Consider the following 19,226-nt stretch of genomic DNA (forward strand, 5'->3'; position numbering starts at 1 on the left):
TAAAACTTTATAAAGTAAATTATCTAGCTTCCGCCAGATCGGGGAAAAAAGCCTAACTCGTCGGTGTGCAATGTCGTAAGCATTTTGAAGTGCGAGAGGCATTACACAACTTTTACGTAAGTTTAATACGGAAGGCGTCCTGGTGGAAGCTAGATCATTTACTTAATAAAGTTTTAAATGAAAAAATTAAACAACAATTCACTGTCATTATAAAGCTTGGAAGAACCAAGCTTTATTTGTCTGAAAGAAGAATGTCATATACACCTAGTATACACTCAATCTCACTTGAGGGTGAGTAAATCATGGGCTAATTTTCATTTTTGGGCAGACTAACCCTTTAAATGCTGCTAATTATCACTATTTAGTTTTAAATTGACCTAATTTCACTGCAATAATAAATTATATATTTAATAATAACAGTATTTTAAAGGATTATGTCCTCTTAAACAGCTTAAAAGTACATTCAACTATGTAATAATAAAATAAAATGAATAAACAAAAGATAAAGTTGAGTTAAAATGTACTGTTTCATCTTGCTTTCTAAAGGCTGATCGGTAATCATGAGATTAAAGAAAATTATTTTATTTTATTGAACATTCATAGTGTTATTTTTCTCTTCAGGTTTGCGCATATAAAGCTACACACTGTGTGATATTTTCCCCCATCTAGTGGTGAAAAGGTATATGACCATCCAGTGAATATTAGTTTCTGTTCCTCTCAATTCCATTTTCGTTTTAACTCCTACGGTGGCCGATTTAGTCCAAGATTAACATGGCTTTCAGTTCAACTTCGTCCACATTCGACACGGTGCCATCGAGTGTTAAAACGCGAAAGGCGAAGCTTGAATTTACGGGTATGACCCTCTTTGGCTAATGTACTTTCAAGATGGAGGGGCAACATGGCGACCCGCATTCGAACCCCTCACCCGTATGTATTTTCAATGGCATATTATAAACTTACGAGAATACTTTATTACTTGAAAGAAGTAAATATACATTAATGAGCACATATATTTTTGAAAGAACTAAGTGTTTTTAGCTAAGAATAAACTAAAAAAGTTACACAGTGTAGCTTTAAAATACCTCTAATTAAATATTTAAATAAAATAAATGAAATATTTGTAAAGTATATATATTGTCCATGTAATATTTCATGATAAAATATAAAATAGGTCTTTATACATTTAAATATATAGCTGTCTATATTTTAGGAAGGGAGCCCTTGGGGGTCCAAGCATCAAAAAATTACAACCAATTTTAACCAATTCAAATTATGAGTAGATTGTAGCTTGACCAAAGTACAATTTTAGAGTATGTTTCCCAACACTGCTCACTACTATGTATTGTTTAGTAGTTACTTTTAGATCATGATTTTACATGATGATCCAAAGCTGAATGTGGACACATTCATTAGGACCATATTAAAATATATCATATGGTTTATCGTTTTCTACCAGCGGTGAGTGAGTAAGTGAGTGAATCTAGAGCATATTCTTATAATTCTTGTGGTTTAAAAAAAAATCTGAGCATTGGGGATACCTTTTCATTTTGGAAATGGCCTTTTGTAGTAAGCAGCAGAAGTCAGCAGGGACCGAGCTCAATCAAATCGCATAATTAAATTGACAAGACTGCTGAGATGCTGCTAAGCTTCTCTAGACACCATCGGTTCTTTGTCCAGTAATGCCCTTTCAGAGCGTTAAAGCGCCCTGCCCCTGATATTTGAATTGGAATTGACAAAAATAAACTCAACAAGCCAAAGAGACTTAAATATGGCAATATTAGCTTGGGCAATATGAGTAATATTTAAAAGCGTCCAATTTCAAGAGCAGTCTGGCTTGAGGGGACATCTACAGCTATGAGATATTAATATAATCTCTCCAAATTCCTTTTACAGCTCAAAAAGGAGTGCTGTCTAATGAACGGCTAGAGCTTGGTTTTATTAAAAATAATCTCTGTGAATTTTCAATGGAGCGCTGGAAGGATTACGTGGAGAACAGAAAGAGTCAATAATAGACCTACCGCATCCCTGTCGACCTTCTTCATGGCAAGAGCTTCAGTCTTCGCTTCGAAATCCGCCTGGATGTTGTCTCGCCTCCTTAGTACCGCCTGAAAACCCATGATCGATACTCATGAAGTAGGAAAATTGGGATCAATATATTTTAATGAAATTTAAGGCTGGGTGAAATATGTAATAAGCCTCTGAAAAAACAATGCCGGCTGTATTGATCTTAGCTTTGCATCAAGGTGTATGTCAATATCATATCAATTCAAACATGATTTTATACTAGGAAAACAAGCAGGTCGTTTGCCTCAAATAAACAAGAACAGAACATTTTATTTAACCAACACAAATGAATAACATTCTACACTTAAAGGGACAGTTCACCCAAAAATGAAAACTTACTCCCCTTCAGTTGTTCCAAACCTGTATACATTTCTTTGTTCTGCTGTACACAAAAGAAGATAATGTTTGTAACCAAGCAGATCTCGGCACCCATTGACTACCATAGTAGGAAAAAATACTAAGGAAGTCAATGGGGGCCGAGATCTGCTTGGTTACAAACATATTTTCGAATATCTTCCTTTGTGTACAGCAGAACAAAGCAACTTGAGGGTGAGTAAATGATGATTAAATGTTAATTCTGTCACCATTTACTCACCCTCATGTCAGATATTTTGTAAAATGTTTCAACCGTTTTTATCCATACAGACACTACCGTTCAAAAGCTTGGGGTCTACGATTTTTATGTTTTTGAAAAAAAGTCTCCTTTGCTCACCAAGGCAGCATTTATTTGATCACCAATACACTAAAACACTAGTTTTATGAAATATCATTACAATTTAAAAGAACTGTTTTCTATTTTAATATATTTTACAACGTAATTTATTTCTGTGATGGAAAGCTGAATTTTCAGCATCATTGCTCCAGTCTTCAGTGTCACATGATCCTTCAGAAATCATTCTAATATGCTCATTTGCTGCTCAAGAAACATTTATTATTATCAATGTTGAAATCCTTAGAGCTGCTTAATATTTTGGTGGAAACCGATACATTTTGTTCCAGGTTTCTTTAATAAATAGAACGTTCAAAAATAGAAATATTTTTTAACATTATTTACAAATGTCTTTACTGTCACTTTTAATCAATTCAATGCATCCTTAAAGGATTAGTTCACTTCAAAATTCAAATGTCCTGATATTTTACTCACCCCCATCTCATCCAAGATGTTCATGTCTTTCTATTTCGAAAAGAAATTACGTTTTTGAGGAAAACATTCCAGGATTTTTCTCCACATCATAGACTTCCATGGCAACCAAAATGTTGAAGGTCCAAATCAATGCAGTTTCAAAGCGCTTCGAAGGGCTTCAGAGGCTCTGCACGATCCCAGACGAGGAATAGGGTCTTATCTAGTGAAACGATCAGTTATTTAAAAAAAAAAAAAAAAAAATACTTTTTATCCTAAATTGCTCAGCTCTGCGGAGCACCACGGATTGTGTAATCATGTCTGAAAGATCACACTAGACGTAGGCGGAAGTAAGTTAAAAACACTCCTCTTCAACTTCAAAATCGTCCGACATCGATGTTTTACCTTTTTGTCACTAAAGGATGTTTGTATTAGTCTTCGCATGTGAGCTTTGTAAACACGGGGCGGTACCTTTCCTAAAGCACTTTTCCAATCCTTGGCAAGTCGCAGAGCAGCACAATTTAGGTTAAAAAGCATATACATTTTTCTTAAAAATGACGATGGTTTCGCTAGATAAGACCCTATTCCTCGTCTGGGATTGCGCAGAGCCTCTGAAGCCCTTCAAAGCGCTTTGAAACTGAATTGATTTGGACCTTCAACATTTCGGTTGCCATTGAAGTCCATTATGTGGAGAAAAATCCTGGAATGTTTTCCTCAAAAAACGTAATTTCTTTTAGACTGAAGAACGAAAGACATGAACATCTTGGATGAGATGGGGGTGAGTAAAATTTAATTTTGAAGAGAACTAATCCTTTAATAAATAAAAGTATTAATTTCTTAAAAAACAAACACATTTTTCACTTTTTTTCAGAAGAAAGAAAGTCATAGAGATTTGGAATGATGACCACCTTTTCATTTGGGGATGAACTGTCCCTTTAAGAAAGAGAAAACAGGATCATCTTGTCAGTTGGCCTACCTTGAGCGTCTCGGTGCAGAGGGCGTACTCATGAAGGGTTGGAATCAGGTGATCATTGACCTGTTTGACCTGCTCCTCTGTCTCCTTGCAGCAACTGTCCAGACAGCTTGCCATGTTCCTCAGGGGCTCAGCCAGCTCCTCCTCTGATTGTGACCACAGCGTGTATATCGGCCCACACTCCTTCAGCTCCTCCAGGTGCTCTGTGACAACAGCACCAGCCAGTTTATACAGCATTCCCCTCATTCTATAGCAGCTATAGCCTTTACTTTTGCTAGTCAATTAAGTAAGAAAAAATGAGGCCGGACATGTGAGATGAGACTAGATGGGGAGGAGAATTCATGGAAAAGAGTGTGAATAGGGCAAAAATCCAACCTTTCTGCTCTCTGAGGATTCTTTGAGAAACTTTATCGAGCGAGCTGATCTTCTGACTGAAGGCCTCCACGTACTCCTGCATGTCAGTGAACTCCTCAGGCCGGTTTCTGACCCCTCTGACTGAAGCAGCGACAGCTTTCACAGTCTCCCCCATCCGGCTCAGAAAACTTGGACCCTGTTTCTTATGAGATGTCAATTCCTGCATAGAGGATCAGAGGAACAGTGTATGATGCCAGTTGACAACAGCAAAATAACCCCCAGCAAAAGCCTCTAATGACTCAAAATGTGGTCAACAGCCTACAAAGCATCAAATATCCATAACAGCAAAACTTCCTCTATTATGACTGAAAGGAGGTGATGAGGTCTATATAAAGTACTTATCTTAGAGGTCACTCAGCATGGTCTAAACAGAAACTGTCACATTATCTCCGTGCATTCAACATAACCAAAACTGAGATTTTTTTTTTTTTTGGGGGGGGGGGGGGGGGGGTTAACTGCCCTTATTAGGAAGAAAACAATATCTCTAGTAAAAGAGCTAAATCTTCCAGTGGAACATCAACACAACAAAAGAAATGGTGATTATAACATATAACTGCTACGTGGTTGGATGTTCTGGGTGGTTGCTAGGTGATCACTTACTGGCCCAGGTCAAAAAAGCCCCAAGTCTTTTAATATTGTCTCTAGATATTGTTTGAGATGAGTTATGCACCAAAGTTTAATACTTAAATATTAAATACTTCAATTTAATACTCCTATTGTACCTTTAAGTATTACCAACAAAAAAAAACACACAACATAATACAATTAATGAATAAATAAATATAAAAATTGTATATAAATAGATAAATAACTGAATATAAGTGAATGAATAAACAAAAACATAGATAAATAACTACCTAAAAATGAATAAACAGACAGATTGACAGACAGGTAGACGGACGGACGGACGGACGGACGGACGGACGGACGGACAGACAGACAGACAGACAGACAGACAGACAGACAGACAGACAGACAGACAGACAGACAGACAGATAGATAGATAGATAGATAGACGGACAGGTAAACGGACAGACAGACAGACAGACAGACAGACAGACAGATAGACAGACAGATAGACAGACAGATAGATAGATAGATAGATAGATAGATAGATAGATAGATGGACGGACGGACGGACGGACGGACGGACGGACGGACGGACGGACGGACGGACGGACGGACGGACGGACGGACGGACGGACGGACGGACGGACGGACGGACGGACGGACGGACGGACGGACGGACGGACGGACGGACGGACGGACGGACGGACGGACGGACGGACGGACGGACGGACGGACGGACGGACGGACGGACAGACAGACAGACAGACAGACAGACAGACAGACAGACAGACAGACAGACAGACAGACAGACAGATAGATAGATAGATAGATAGATAGATAGATAGATAGATAGATAGATAGATAGATAGATAGATCTTACCCCAGATTCTGCTGTGAGAAAGATCTTAAAATCCTCAGTGCTGGAGAAAATGGGATGTTCTGCTATTCTGTTCAGAAACCTGTGCAGCGCCTTCTTCCTCGTCTCGATGAAATCTTCATTAAACCTCTCCACCATTCCTTTCATCACAAACTTCTCAGGCAGTGGCTGATGGGACACAATCAATTCATTGTATAATGACATAGAGGACAAGATCTTTATTTATTTTGACAGGGGAGTGATATTATGTCTTAAAGGCATTAGAAGTTCCTCCACTCATGGACTTCAATAAGGTGTTCATTCTTCCACACTGTTTGACAAGCAAGAGACTCGCACACTTCACCTACATGAACAATGAGCGTGGGATGAGCCTCTTCCAGACGTCCCTTTAACCACAGGAAGTCTTGGTATCGTCTTCGCACCTCAAACTCACTCGCGTCAAACTCGCTCCGTGTGGTCTGATGCGAGGGGGAAAAAAATCGAGAGAATTATTCACAGAACCTGACTTAGTGAATTTGTGCTCAGATCCGCCGTACCTTGGTCATGACACGGTAGGTTACGTATGTCTCAATAGCCGTCACGAGGCTCTCTGGGTTATCGACTGTGACAAAAATATCTTTGGTGTCAGCGTCTTCCTCTTCTTCCTCAAACTTGTACTGGTTGATCATTGAAGCAGGGGAGGTCTGCATGGAGGCGTTGAAAGAGCTCCCCTCTGTGAGAGTCGTATCCTACACAAAATACAAGACGTGCAGCAGGACACGTGTTTAGACATCAAGCAAACAACAAGTGCTTGTGCTAATTGGATGTGGATTGGCTTACAAAAAAAAAAAATCGATTTTCCTCTATTCCCTCCCTATTCTAGCTTATGCTACTCTGAGTAATGTCCAAAACGTAGTATTTCAGGCACTTCTTGTGATCGCCTCTTCATGACGGATCGCATCCGCTTTGGATAAAAGCGTCTGCTAAATGAATAAATGTAAATGTAATAATTTACTTGTTGTAAAAAAAAGTAGCAATTAAAGGGCCAGCCACCATAGAGGCAGAATGAGGAGCTAAAATACCAAATGCAAAAATGAGTAAAGACATTTGGAGACAGCTTTAAGCAAAATGGTTAAAAGCCCACACTTGTAATGTGACATAATTGCTTATTAATTTTGACCAATAGGTGGCACTGACACCAAATTAATCTGACATTTTTTTTTTTTTTGGGGGGTGAGATTTTCGGTCAAACTGTTCAGAAGTTATAGCATTTTTTTTTCATATTTCATGATCACTAGGTGGCACTGTGTCGAAACTGTCATAACACACTAACTTTGGTCAGAATACGCTAAAGCATTGCAGAGATAAAGCCTCCATTTTGTCATGTTGTTCGTAGAATTTGTTCTCACTTTAAACAAGAACGGTTTGATTTGAATTCCATGTGTTTTTGAGCTCTGAGGAGGATCTGATTTGATTTTCATGGAAAACGGAGCAATGGGAGGAGATCGAAAAGCTAGGTTTTTCAGAAAATTCCCTCAAAAAATTATATATATATATATATATTCATTCTATGATGGAAAATTCCATTAATTCACAATCAAATCGTCTTAAGCCAAGGAATCAGAAGAAATTATTATTTTATAGATTCTAGCCCTAATGGTTCAAAAGTTATTAGTAAAAACATGAGTGCAAATTTGGGAAGTTGATGGTGCTAGAGGGACTGAGATAGAGACTTAATGTTCAGACTGTATCAGTGTGACAACAATTTGTGCTTAATATAGACTATAGAAGAAGAAGAACAACAACAATGGAGACAATAGGTGCCTACAAGTTCAATTAAACCATCAAAATATGAGGAAGTTATTTTAATTTAAATATGAGGTAAGAACAAAACACTCAACTTGGTTAAGGTATTTATCTGACTAAATTGTTTGGCAAACCACAGCTACAGGTTAAAAAAATGCATAGAAAAACAAAGAGCTCACAGGAAAAAGCATACATTTACTACAACATATTCAGTTTTTTGTTGGCTATCATGTTCATATTTTTTTGTATGACAGCCTGGCCAAAAACTGCACAATTTGCCAATGTTTCACTACGTTATCACAAAGAAAACAATTGACACAAAGCACAATTACACAATATGCTTACAAAATATTTAACCAGTTTTTATTAATATTTGATTAAGAGGTGAAGATGTCAATTTTCCTTGACAGACATCACTTTAGGCTTGTACTGTATTTAAAAAATATAACTTATTCATGTGCTGAATTTTCAGCATCATTACTCCAGTCTTCAGAGTCACATGATCCTTCAGAAATCATTCTAATATGAGGATTTGCTCTATTATCTTTTAATAATAGTTACATTTAGACTTGTATATCCCTAAAAACATAATAAAAATAGCTCTTGTGCTTAAATTTAAGTTTTCAAAAAAAAAAGTATAATGTATTTAGTGAACATAAAAAGGCACAATAAACGGTTCTGCTATTGTTACTAAACCACAGAACCCCAATTTGATGCCATTTTAAGAGTGTATCATTAATATTGCTTTTAACCTGCTTTGAGAGCGGTGTTTGTGATTATCACAGGGAGAGAAACTCTTTTCCCGATCCAAACACTGACGCATGCAAATCCCTCTTGTTTAGCCACAACTGCTGGGAAAGAAGGTTGTGTGTCTGTTTCCTGTCATAACAAGCTGGCCCATAGTCAGCACAAACTGCACTTCTGCTTAACACTACAAACGCCTCACTTCCATTCATAACCTGCTAATACTAACTACAACACAACCCACACAACTCCAAATTAAAGTTTGTCAAGACTAACTCGGATGTTGGGCTAACAAAATTGTGTCGGAAATTTAAAACAGTTTTAAGATTATACAGACATTTAAAAAAAACAGCGTGCTAGGAAATGTTTGCTGAAGTTGTCCGAGTGGTTGTTAGGGCATTGCTTGCCAATGCTGAGTGTTGCAAAGTTGTTCTAACTGCTTGCTGGGCGTTGCTATGGTGTTCTAACGGATTGCTGGGCGTTGCTAAGGTGTTCTAACTGCTTGCTGGGTGTTGCAAAGTTGTTCTAACGGCTTGCTGGGCGTTGCTACTTGCTAGGGTGTTCTAACTGCTTGCTGGGTGTTGCAAAGTTGTTCTAACTGTTTGCTGAGCGTTGCTATGGTGTTCTAATGGATTGCTGGGCGTTGCTAAGGTGTTCTAACTGCTTGCTGGGTGTTGTAAAGTTGTTCTAACGGCTTGCTGGGCGTTGCTAGGGTGTTCTAACGGCTTGCTGGGCGTTGCTAGGGTGTTCTAACGGCTTGCTGGGCATTGCTAGGGTGTTCTAACTGTTTGCTGGGTGTTACAAAGTTGTTCTAATTGCTTGCTGGGCGTTGCTAGGGTGTTCTAACTGCTTGCTGGGCGTTGTTAGGGTGTTCTAACTGCTTGCTGGGCGTTGCTAGGATGTTCTAACTGCTTGCTGGGCGTTGTTAGGGTGTTCTAACTGCTAGCTGGGCGTTGCTAGGGTGTTCTGACTGCTTGCTGTGAATTGTTATGCAGTTCTGACTAGTTTGCTAGGGCATTTTAGACTGTCGACAGACAGACAGATTGTCTGCCTGGCAGTCAGATATATATTAGACAGACAGTGAAACAGCGACAGTCAAACACACACACGTATCTGTACCGAGCGATGAGGTTTGGCTATTTAAAACGAATCATCTGGCATCAAATTAAGTCTAAGACGAAACAGTAAAAACTCGGATGTGAAAAAAAAAAAAAAACATGCCATGACAGCGCCTGATCGCTGACCTTTGAAACTTCAGATCACAGCAAAACACCCAGATTTCATTGAGAAATCTTCACAGATTTCTGCGAGCTTTATGATGTAGAATCAAAAGATTTTAACTCTAGTTATGAGTCTGTTTTACAGGACTGGCTGGTCTTACAGTCTGCGATCGATCTCCGTTTAAAACCAGTTGATTATAAATTACCTTACTGAAAACTTCCAAGTCATCGTCTTCATCTAGATCTAATATTTGTCCGCTGATGTCTGTCGGAATCGCAACCGAAGAAATGCCCGACGGCACGGCGTTGTCGACGACAGGTCCACTCATCGTTGCTCAAATCACTACTTTGCTACAAGTTTTCTGGACTTCATCAGTTTTTCCGCACAGCTCTCAAAAGCTCAGCCAAAGCGGATCCGTCACAACTGCGCAGAATCGGAAACCGCGGGACGAGGAAGAGCCGAGTTGAGCGCCGCGAGACGCCCACGTGAAGGAGTATGTTTACTGTATTTGATTTGTTGTTTTGGTTGTTTTTAGCCAACTTTAACGGTTTTTTCAGTGCCAAACCATGAAATAATAGTGATTTACATCAGATGGTTGTTTTTGACGTTTGAAATACAGGCTTATACATGTGGTTTGCATAATTCATAATGCACTTTAGGTATGAAACTATGATTATGGGTTTAAGAGGACAGTTCGTAACCTAAGGTTACTAATATGTGTGTAAACTAACATTAAGATCTATCTCGTTTACAGTAAACACTTTTTTTTTCACTTGATATACCACAAAAATATACATACAATGCTTGTTTAATAAACATATTTAAATATTTACAAAATATTAATATAATAATGATAAAGCAAGTGTCTTTTTAAACATTAATTCATTATTTCCATTCAGTTTGGGGTTTGTCTAATTGTAAACTTGGTGTAAAACTTAGTGAAACTGGCACTGAATTCCTGCTGTGTCTTTTTACAACCAGCAGATGCCACTGTTGCTCAATTTAAAGGCGTTTGCAATGTGGCAAATCTCATAATTAAGACTTCATATGACAGTGGCAATTACAAATCTATATAGCTATGCAAACACTCATGTATTTTGCTGTGTGAGACTGCACTATGGGACAAAATCGGGCACATCTAATAAGAGACTTATTAGGAAATATCTAATTAGGGACATGCCAGTCAGGCTATATTGAATTTAAGTACTTATCATGAGACCGCTCTTGTCATTAATAAAAAATATCCTGCCACAGAATTCCTCATTAGTTGTCAGATATTTCATTTATTTAATCAAATGAAGACCATCCCCTTGGATATAAGGAATGTAGGACTTGATCATATTTCTTTGATTTTGGACTTCGTCCATTATGTTATCATAAATTATAATGCTTTACGTTCCTGAATTGAGTTTATTATTATTATCATTTTACCTCCCTTTACATATTATATGACATTAATTTGGTATGAAGCTAAATCAAGAACTCTCCTATACCGTGCATAAACATAATGACGCCCTGAAATTGCATTATAAAGCATATGAAGTATTAGAATATCTGTAGAAAGGGCAGGCCATACGTGTGACCGAACCAGGCAGCTGTAGCACTAAGCACAGAAAAGGTCAGCCCCACCCCGATCACATTAGCGTACTGTCATTTTATATCATTTGCTTTCATAACTGATTTAAAGCTGAAGCTAGGACCCTTTTTTCTCATTTTGATGTGTGACGATCAAAGACTTTCATAACTGTGTCACAGTATCACACCGTATGATGCATGAGTTGCTGTGAAACAATCTTTATTTAGCCACTGCAGCGAGCATATTCAATGCAAGCTGTTAATTAAAACAGTTTTTCATGTAAATGATAAATAGCCCGCTGGAAAGTCATTTGTAAGGCAGAATATAGGGAATGTGTTACATAACTTGATGCAAAACTACATATATAAGCCCATTAGATTAGATTGGGTGCAGACCACACCCATTCAGACTTAGCAATGGCTGTTTTGAATACAGATATACGTTGACCTAGCAAAATTATAATATCCATATAGATAGTGTTTTGTGTGACTGTACTGAATGAACAACATCCTGGCATCCTGCGCTGATTTGTGGCACGGTCCCAAATCCTTCCTCTACCGACCTCCATCAACGGCAGATAATAATTACATCAGCATTACCCCACAACAATGGCGTACATAGATCAGCTCCTTTCAAATTACATTTCCTTCCTGTTGGGCCCATTAGCGATGTCGACCAGACCATGTTTAAAAAAAAAAAAAACACACATTGTTGTTCTTTCTGAGTGCATTGGCTGGGCCGTGCCGCAGAGATTTTCGACAGTTCTGTTAAAAACCCCACTGGATGTCCCTCAGATGTAGAATAGGCTTGGATTGGGAGAACCGCTTGCTAATCTGCAGTGTGCCATAATAAACTGTGTTTTGGCAGGAGGAAAAAACCTTCGCATAAAGCACACAAAACATCAAATAGAGAAGACTTGAGCCACCTGGAGCGAATGCAGAAGAAGACAATTAAAAATCAATTTACTGTCAAAAAGCTTTGCTTTCTAATTAAATCCGCACACAGCCGAGTCTCTCTTGTTGCTGGCTGATGCACAGTTGCAAAGCACACATTTATTTATTTATTACCCCCCAGACGGGTGCAATAGTTATTATCGTTTTTACGATATTCACTCTTTTTTTCAACTCGCTGTTTGAGACGCCGTGAATTCTGACGAGGACTATTATACCTTATTTCATATGGTTGTAATCAGGCTTCTAAATGCATTTTAAATGTGACTGCTGTTCAGTAACTACCAGGTGTCCAATCCAACAACTGCGCCGTCATGATCGCTCTCATTAGCAACTTGTACATGTCGTAATAATGGCTATTCATTATAAGGCACTTCTTTTTTCGTGGCCAAGCAGCTGGACACTACTTTGTCTTTTAATTCATCTATTAAAATGCCTTTTAGAAGGTTCAACTTCCTCTCCAGGTCTCCATTAGAAAGATCTGCATGATTTCAAGAAGGCTTTTAATGGGTCTTTGAGGAAGGCAAAGAAATGGAGTTAAATGGATTTACATTTTTCCTTATATGCCGCCGTTGAAGTCACCGCTCCAGATTTTTGCTAGTGAAGGGTTTGGAACTGTGTGCATTCTTGCGGTGCCGTCGTCCATTCAAAGTTGTCATGGTGCAATTTCCCTGACGTTTACGGCTCAAAAATGGGCAAAACTCATAATGGCCGTTAGCAGGTCGCGATCATCCTGAAACTGGCATTGATATGATTGGCATTGGCATTTCTCCAGGTATTATAGACCTCTTTGGTGAGGATGTGGTGTTCTTGTCAGACTGTACGAACATGATCCCAGCTGTAAGCCATGTCACAATGTAGGATCTCAGTTGTCATTAATGTCAGACTGAATGTGTAACCAGTTCTAGCAGGATTCGAACTGGGGTCTCCGGCGTGGGAGACAGGCGCACTAACAAGGACGCTAAAGACCACAACTGCTAGGGTCAGTCGCTAGTGCGCCTCTTGGGGCCAAGGGAGTGAGGTTTACACACACAGCTCTTACTGGCCTATGTCCGTTACATTCACCCCACTAAACCTCACTCCCACCAGGGTCACGGCACCAAATATAACTGGTCCTACTTAACCTGCTCCAAGCGGGATTCGAACCGGGGTCTCTGGCGTGAGAAACAGACGCGATAACAAGGACGCTAGAGACTGGTGCCGCTAGTGCGCCTCTTAGGATCAAGGGAGTGAGGTTTACACACACAGCTCTTACTGGCCTATGTCTGTTACAATCACCCAACTAAACCTCACTCCCATCCGGGTCACGGCACCAAATATAACGGGTACTACTCAACCTGCTCCAAGCGGGATTCGAACCAGAGTCTCCGGCGTGGGAGGCAAGCAAGCTAACATGGACGCTGAAGACCACAGCCGCTACCGTCAGTCACTAGTGCGCCTCTTGAGGCCAGAGGAGCGAGGTTTACACGCACAGCTAATACTGGCCTAAGTCCGTTACACTCACCCCCTAAACGTCACTCCAATCCAGGTCATGGCTCCAAATGTACCCAATCCTTCTTGACCCACTCCGACCAGGATTTGAACCGGGGTATCCGGCGTGAGAAACAGGCGCGATAATAAGGACGCTAGAGACCGGTGCTACTAGTGTGCCTCTTGAGATCAGGGGAGCGAGGTTTACATGCACAGCTCTTACTGGCCTACGTTCTTTACACTCCCAGGCACAGTAACAAGGACTCTAAAGACTGCAGCCGCTAACATCAGGCGCCTCTTGAGGCCAGGGGAGTAAGGATTACACTCCCAGCTCTTACTGGCCTACGTCCGTTACATATGGCAGTCAAGATACGTTAGAAAACGGACACACGCAAGAAGACTTGTCCAGAGTTTTACAACATCAATCCATTCCGTGTTTGGTTACTGTGAGCTGCCTTTACAAGCGGAATAGAAATGGTGGCTAGCAAACAAAAACAATCTCTAGCGTTAGTTGGTTTATTGTTGTCTCACTAATTGCGTCATCAGGTTTTGCGCTCCTATTGGTTTTTGATTTGACGGATGTCATAGGAGAAGCCACACAGAATTGCGCCTCAAAACTTCTGACACTGCCAGAATTTCGTCATCATTAATCGGCTGTTGGCGAAAATGTCAAACTAGCGATCAAAAACATTCTGAAAGGGATTCCAACAATATAATTTCGCTGTGTCATTATCGCTATAGTTGTGGTGTGGTCTCTGCTCTTCTTTTATATTTAGAATGATTTTTAGAACTACGTATATCTTTATCGTCCTTGATGTGAACAGGCCTTTAGACCGAATGCTGTTTACTGCTTACTAGGCTTACTGCGCTTAAGAGCATGTAATCTGCAGATGCACAGCCTTCTGGGATTTTTAATATTATTTTATTGACAAGAATTCTCTTTGAGTCAACAGGTGGATCCATAGCACACAAAAAATGTCCATGTACACGGCACTTTTTTGGCTCCCCGAAGCGCTTTTCATTTCTGACGTTGAGGCTGTAACCACACGCATCCAGGGCTCTCAAACATGTGCAAAACTCCATCACTGACTTAATGACTGCCGGTGGAGCCACAGTGCTGCCCTTCCCTTCTCCGAAATGTCCCACAATAACCCGCTTTAATGGCACAATCTAATTAAAATAATAATAATAATCTTGAACTTTCAGTATGTAGACCTCTAACCTGTGAAATCTAATTAAGTCTCAGTCACAAACAAACAAAAAAAGGCATTACTAATCAATCAGCCAGAAAGAAGATAAATTAGAGGAGGGGCACGCGAGATACAGGGCTGAGAGGGGGAGATAAGCAGAGGTGAAAACAAGCGCAAATGCATTCCGCACAATTCAAAATCACAGCTGAGCAAAAGGTGTGGCCGCTTCTCAATGCATTCATTGTTCATGTCCATTTTTAACTAATGTAAAGTCTAGTAATTTACGTGACCCCTACGGCAAAAGCATTAAACTTCTCAAAAGAGATTATTCAAACAATAAAAAAGTTTTATTTTAATAGTCTAAATCAAGAGTCTCACGGGTGAGAGTTATGTTCTTTGAGTCAGTTATTTTAGTTTGCTAATGAAATTTTGTTCTGAGTTTATGCATACATTTTATGTAAAAGCTGTGGCTTAGTTGTTAGCCGTACTGATCGCGCAAGTTCAAATATGGTTCATATTTCCCTATCATGATTCATGTTCTCAGTATTCTTATTTTCTGTCTTCCCTCCACAGTTGTATCATTTAATGGCAAAAAGATAAAAGTTTCAAAATACAATTATTATTATTATTGTAGTTTTAAATTGTAAAAATTAAATTACTGTCTGTAAAAAAATGTCTTAAATACATGTTAGAGTTGTTAAGCTCTGTATTATTTATTTGTAATTTAATAATATGTATTATATATAATAACTATTATTAGTATTAGTATTATTATGGTGTTTTACCACTTTGTTGAGCTCTGTAATAATTATTTATTTGTCTAATTTTTATGTACCATTTTATTAAATAATGATAATCATAGTAATAATAATTCATTTACAGTGGCCTTGTTACAAATGTTACATGTACTTACCATACACTGTAAAAAAATAAAAGTAAGTTGCCTGGTTACCTTAAAATTGAGTTCATTGAAATTAAACATTTGAGTACAATGAAAGTTTTTGAGAATCGACATCACCCTATTCAAATATTATTAAAAGATTGTGTAAGCATGTTGCGTACTTGTGTTTTATTTGTAATAGTGAAATTGTGCTTTTTTCATGATTTATTACAACAACAAAAAAATGTATGTGGTTCAGATACAATACAATTTTGAGTTTCTATTTATTAAACCAATTTCCTTCATTGTATTAACTCAACATTTTAAGGCAAACAGGTTACTTACTTTTTTTAAGTTCAACCAACATGTTTTTTACAGTGAATAACAGTAAATTATGCATAATTATATGCAACTAAACCAAACTCTAATCCTACCATAACCCTATAAGTATACACGTAGTTACTAAATATTGCTCAGTACTTAAATATATAATTACGCTGTAACAATTATACCTTAAAATAAAGTATAACCTCAAATTGTATATATTACATGCATAAATAGTAGAAGCATTAAATCATCTTTTAGTCCATCTTTTATTTTTCTGGAAAATAATTTACACATTTATTGATGCATAAAAAATGTATGCGTATACATTTTAACATCAGTATAGCATATAGAGGACCACAATGCTAAACATAAACTAGAAGTCACAAAACCTTGATATTTAACGGGGTCTTTAAACAGCATTTATTTTTAAATACAGAAATCTTTAGTAATATCTTCTAGAGATATGATACATTTTGTTCCCAGATTGCTATCAACTCTTGTTTTAGCATCTAACAGAAACCTCGGGTCAGGAGATACAGAAAGGCTCTAAACAGATGGAGGAGGGTCTGCATATAAATATAGCCAGACACAGCATTCATCTGATTTCAATGATTAGGGTTATAGCTGCAACATCATCATCCCACTGCCAACACCTCCACATACTATCCCTCTCACTCTATTCCAGCCCAGCTCAATATGTTTCATCAATAACGACCACATTACTTCAGTGTCTCTGCCATAACGACGATCACAATCTCTTTGAGATGCTCCATCATGTCCTCAAATGCACTGCCAGTATTAGCATTGTGGTTCCAATATAGTTATAATGATAAATGATCAAATGCACCCGCTCTGTTCCTATTTGCTCCCTCTGAATGCATAATAGATCACACTTACAAACACAAATTTATGCATGCAGGGACCGTTTCTTAAGACTTTCACTCGTGAACTTAAAAAGTATGTAATGGTAAGAATTATGCCTTTGTTATTATGTCCTTTTGTTGCAATCATTTAAAAGTTAACATTAAATACTTGGGAAATTGCGTGTCTTTGTTCAGTGTAGCGAGGAGTCAGGGCTTTTGAACAATAATGGGATTAAAAATGTAGAGGATTTGAGGATTGAGTGTCATAATGTGGCGAAACAAAGTTTTGTCTTTCCCAGTTTCTTTGTGTTTTTCTGTGCTGGTTGTCAAACTTTCTATAATTATTTATTAAGGTATATTGTTTGTTTTCTGTACCACCCTTATAGTCTCTTAGTTATGACATTTAAGAAAAATACCCTTGTCCTAACGCTTAGTTAACATCAACCTTCATTATAATAGTATTTACATATTATGTAATTTTGGATTACATTCTATTAAATAATGAGTTTTTGAAAGAAGTCTCTAATGTTCATCAAGGCTGCATTTATTGGATCAAAAATACAGTAAAAAACAATAATATTATTACAATTTAAAATAACTGTTTACTATTTGAATATATTTTAAAATGTTATTTATTCTTGTGATGCAAAGCTGAATTTTCAGCATCATTACTCCAGTCTTCAGTGTCACATGAAATCATTCTAATATGCAGATTTGCTGCTCAAGAAACATTATTATCAATGTTGAAAACACAATGTAAAATCCAACAGACTTTTTAGTAAACTTTACTCAATGTCCATGCCGCAATGCACTCTGGGAGTACACTTCCTCAGATCACAGATAGAATTAAGTTGACAAAACTTAAACGGTTTAAGTAAGAACAACTTGATGCAATTAAGTTTTGCTTACTTATTTGAATTAAGGCAACGCGTTTGCACAATAGAATTAAGTAAACTGAACAAATGTGTTTAATATTGTTGTGGAGACCATGATTTATTTATTTTTTGTTGTTGATTCAAAAGATCAGCATTTATTTACATATAATCTTTTTTCATAAATGTCTTTACTGAGACTTTTGATCAATTTAATGCATTCTTGCTGAATAAAAGTAATAATGTATTTAAAATAAATCGTACTTACTCCAAACCTTAGAATATTTTATATTTCTATTTAAATTTGTATTATTTGTACCCAACAATATTTTTTGAACTAGCTGTTTGACATCAACAAAGCCAGAGAAAATGTACATTTGCATAATTGGTCTTTTGACTCATGGCTACTGCAGATGCAGCCCTTCCCCGTGTGACAACTAGCCCCGGTCTCCCCTATATCAAAGCTTCAGATCATTTGCTTGTTCTGTCCTCGCCCTGTTTATCTGCCGTGGCTTTCGTGACCTTCCTGCGTGCAGTTTCACAGCCGCTGTCTCATTAGCGCTTCACATCTTCATTTCTGCCTTCCTTGCCATTACTGTAGCCTAGCACGCTCGCCGCTTCTCTATCAGATGCATCTTTCTCTCCCCCTACCGCTTTATCCCCCGCTCTCCCGGCTTCATCCACCTCCAGATACATTATGTAGATTAAACATTGCTCAGCTGTACAGTGGAGTGTCTATGACTGCAGCACTTTGTTTTCCTAAATAATTAACAAGGCCGGTGTGGATTTACTGTCTAATGTAATACTTCCACATCCTTCTGGGGGTGAGATGGGCATCTGGCTCCTCGCTCGCGCCTTGATGGGCCCCTAGAAGGCTCCGATGTGAACTCGGAGCATTAAAATTTAAAGCAGCACATTAGGTAGGAGGCCACAGCAGAGGCTTTTCAGTAAACAGAAGGAATTGGGTGGCATTAACCGCAGAGGCTAGCTGCCGCAGCCGGCGATAATGCTGCCTGCTCCCTAATGAGGCCTTTGTGGAGGGGGGGAAAAAGGCCAACTGTAATTTGGCTGCATTTTTCCTGTGTGTTTTTATACGTGCATCGCCATTTTCTCTCCGAGGTATTGATTTCAACTTTGGCTCCATAATTAGCATCCTTTGGAACGGCCCAAAGTTGGCATGTAGTTTCCGTTATGTTAATCCGGCCCGATCGCGTGACCCCAACACGTCTGCCAGGACGTTCCCCGCAGGTCACCGCCTGCTAAAAGATGCAACCCGCATCCCAATTAAGTGCTAGCCCGGTTTCATCACGGCGAGAGTTGTTGTTGGGTT

The 19,226-nt window shown here is 38.5% G+C and overlaps 1 protein-coding gene across 3 annotated transcripts in view; it reads right to left on the bottom strand.

Moving 5' to 3' along the window:
- The window catches only part of snx7 (sorting nexin 7), a 73,637-nt gene extending 63,434 nt beyond the window's left edge, over positions 1 to 10,203 (bottom strand). For all 3 annotated transcript variants that reach the window (XR_013815652.1, XM_079805814.1, XM_079805813.1), the window contains exons 1-7: positions 9,974 to 10,203; positions 6,555 to 6,746; positions 6,366 to 6,476; positions 6,022 to 6,186; positions 4,533 to 4,731; positions 4,161 to 4,360; positions 2,019 to 2,105 (exon numbers count right to left, since the gene is read on the bottom strand). Coding sequence is in view for 2 of the 3 variants with exons in the window: in XM_079805814.1 (XP_079661940.1) it covers positions 2,019 to 2,105; positions 4,161 to 4,360; positions 4,533 to 4,731; positions 6,022 to 6,186; positions 6,366 to 6,476; positions 6,555 to 6,746; positions 9,974 to 10,096 (1,077 nt within the window). In the remaining variant the exon portion in view is untranslated. The remainder of the gene's footprint in view (positions 1 to 2,018; positions 2,106 to 4,160; positions 4,361 to 4,532; positions 4,732 to 6,021; positions 6,187 to 6,365; positions 6,477 to 6,554; positions 6,747 to 9,973) is intronic.
- Between the last annotated feature and the right edge of the window lie 9,023 nt (positions 10,204 to 19,226).

This window comes from Gobio gobio (assembly GCF_949357685.1).
Source record: "Gobio gobio genome assembly, chromosome: 23".
NCBI lineage: Eukaryota > Metazoa > Chordata > Actinopteri > Cypriniformes > Gobionidae > Gobio > Gobio gobio.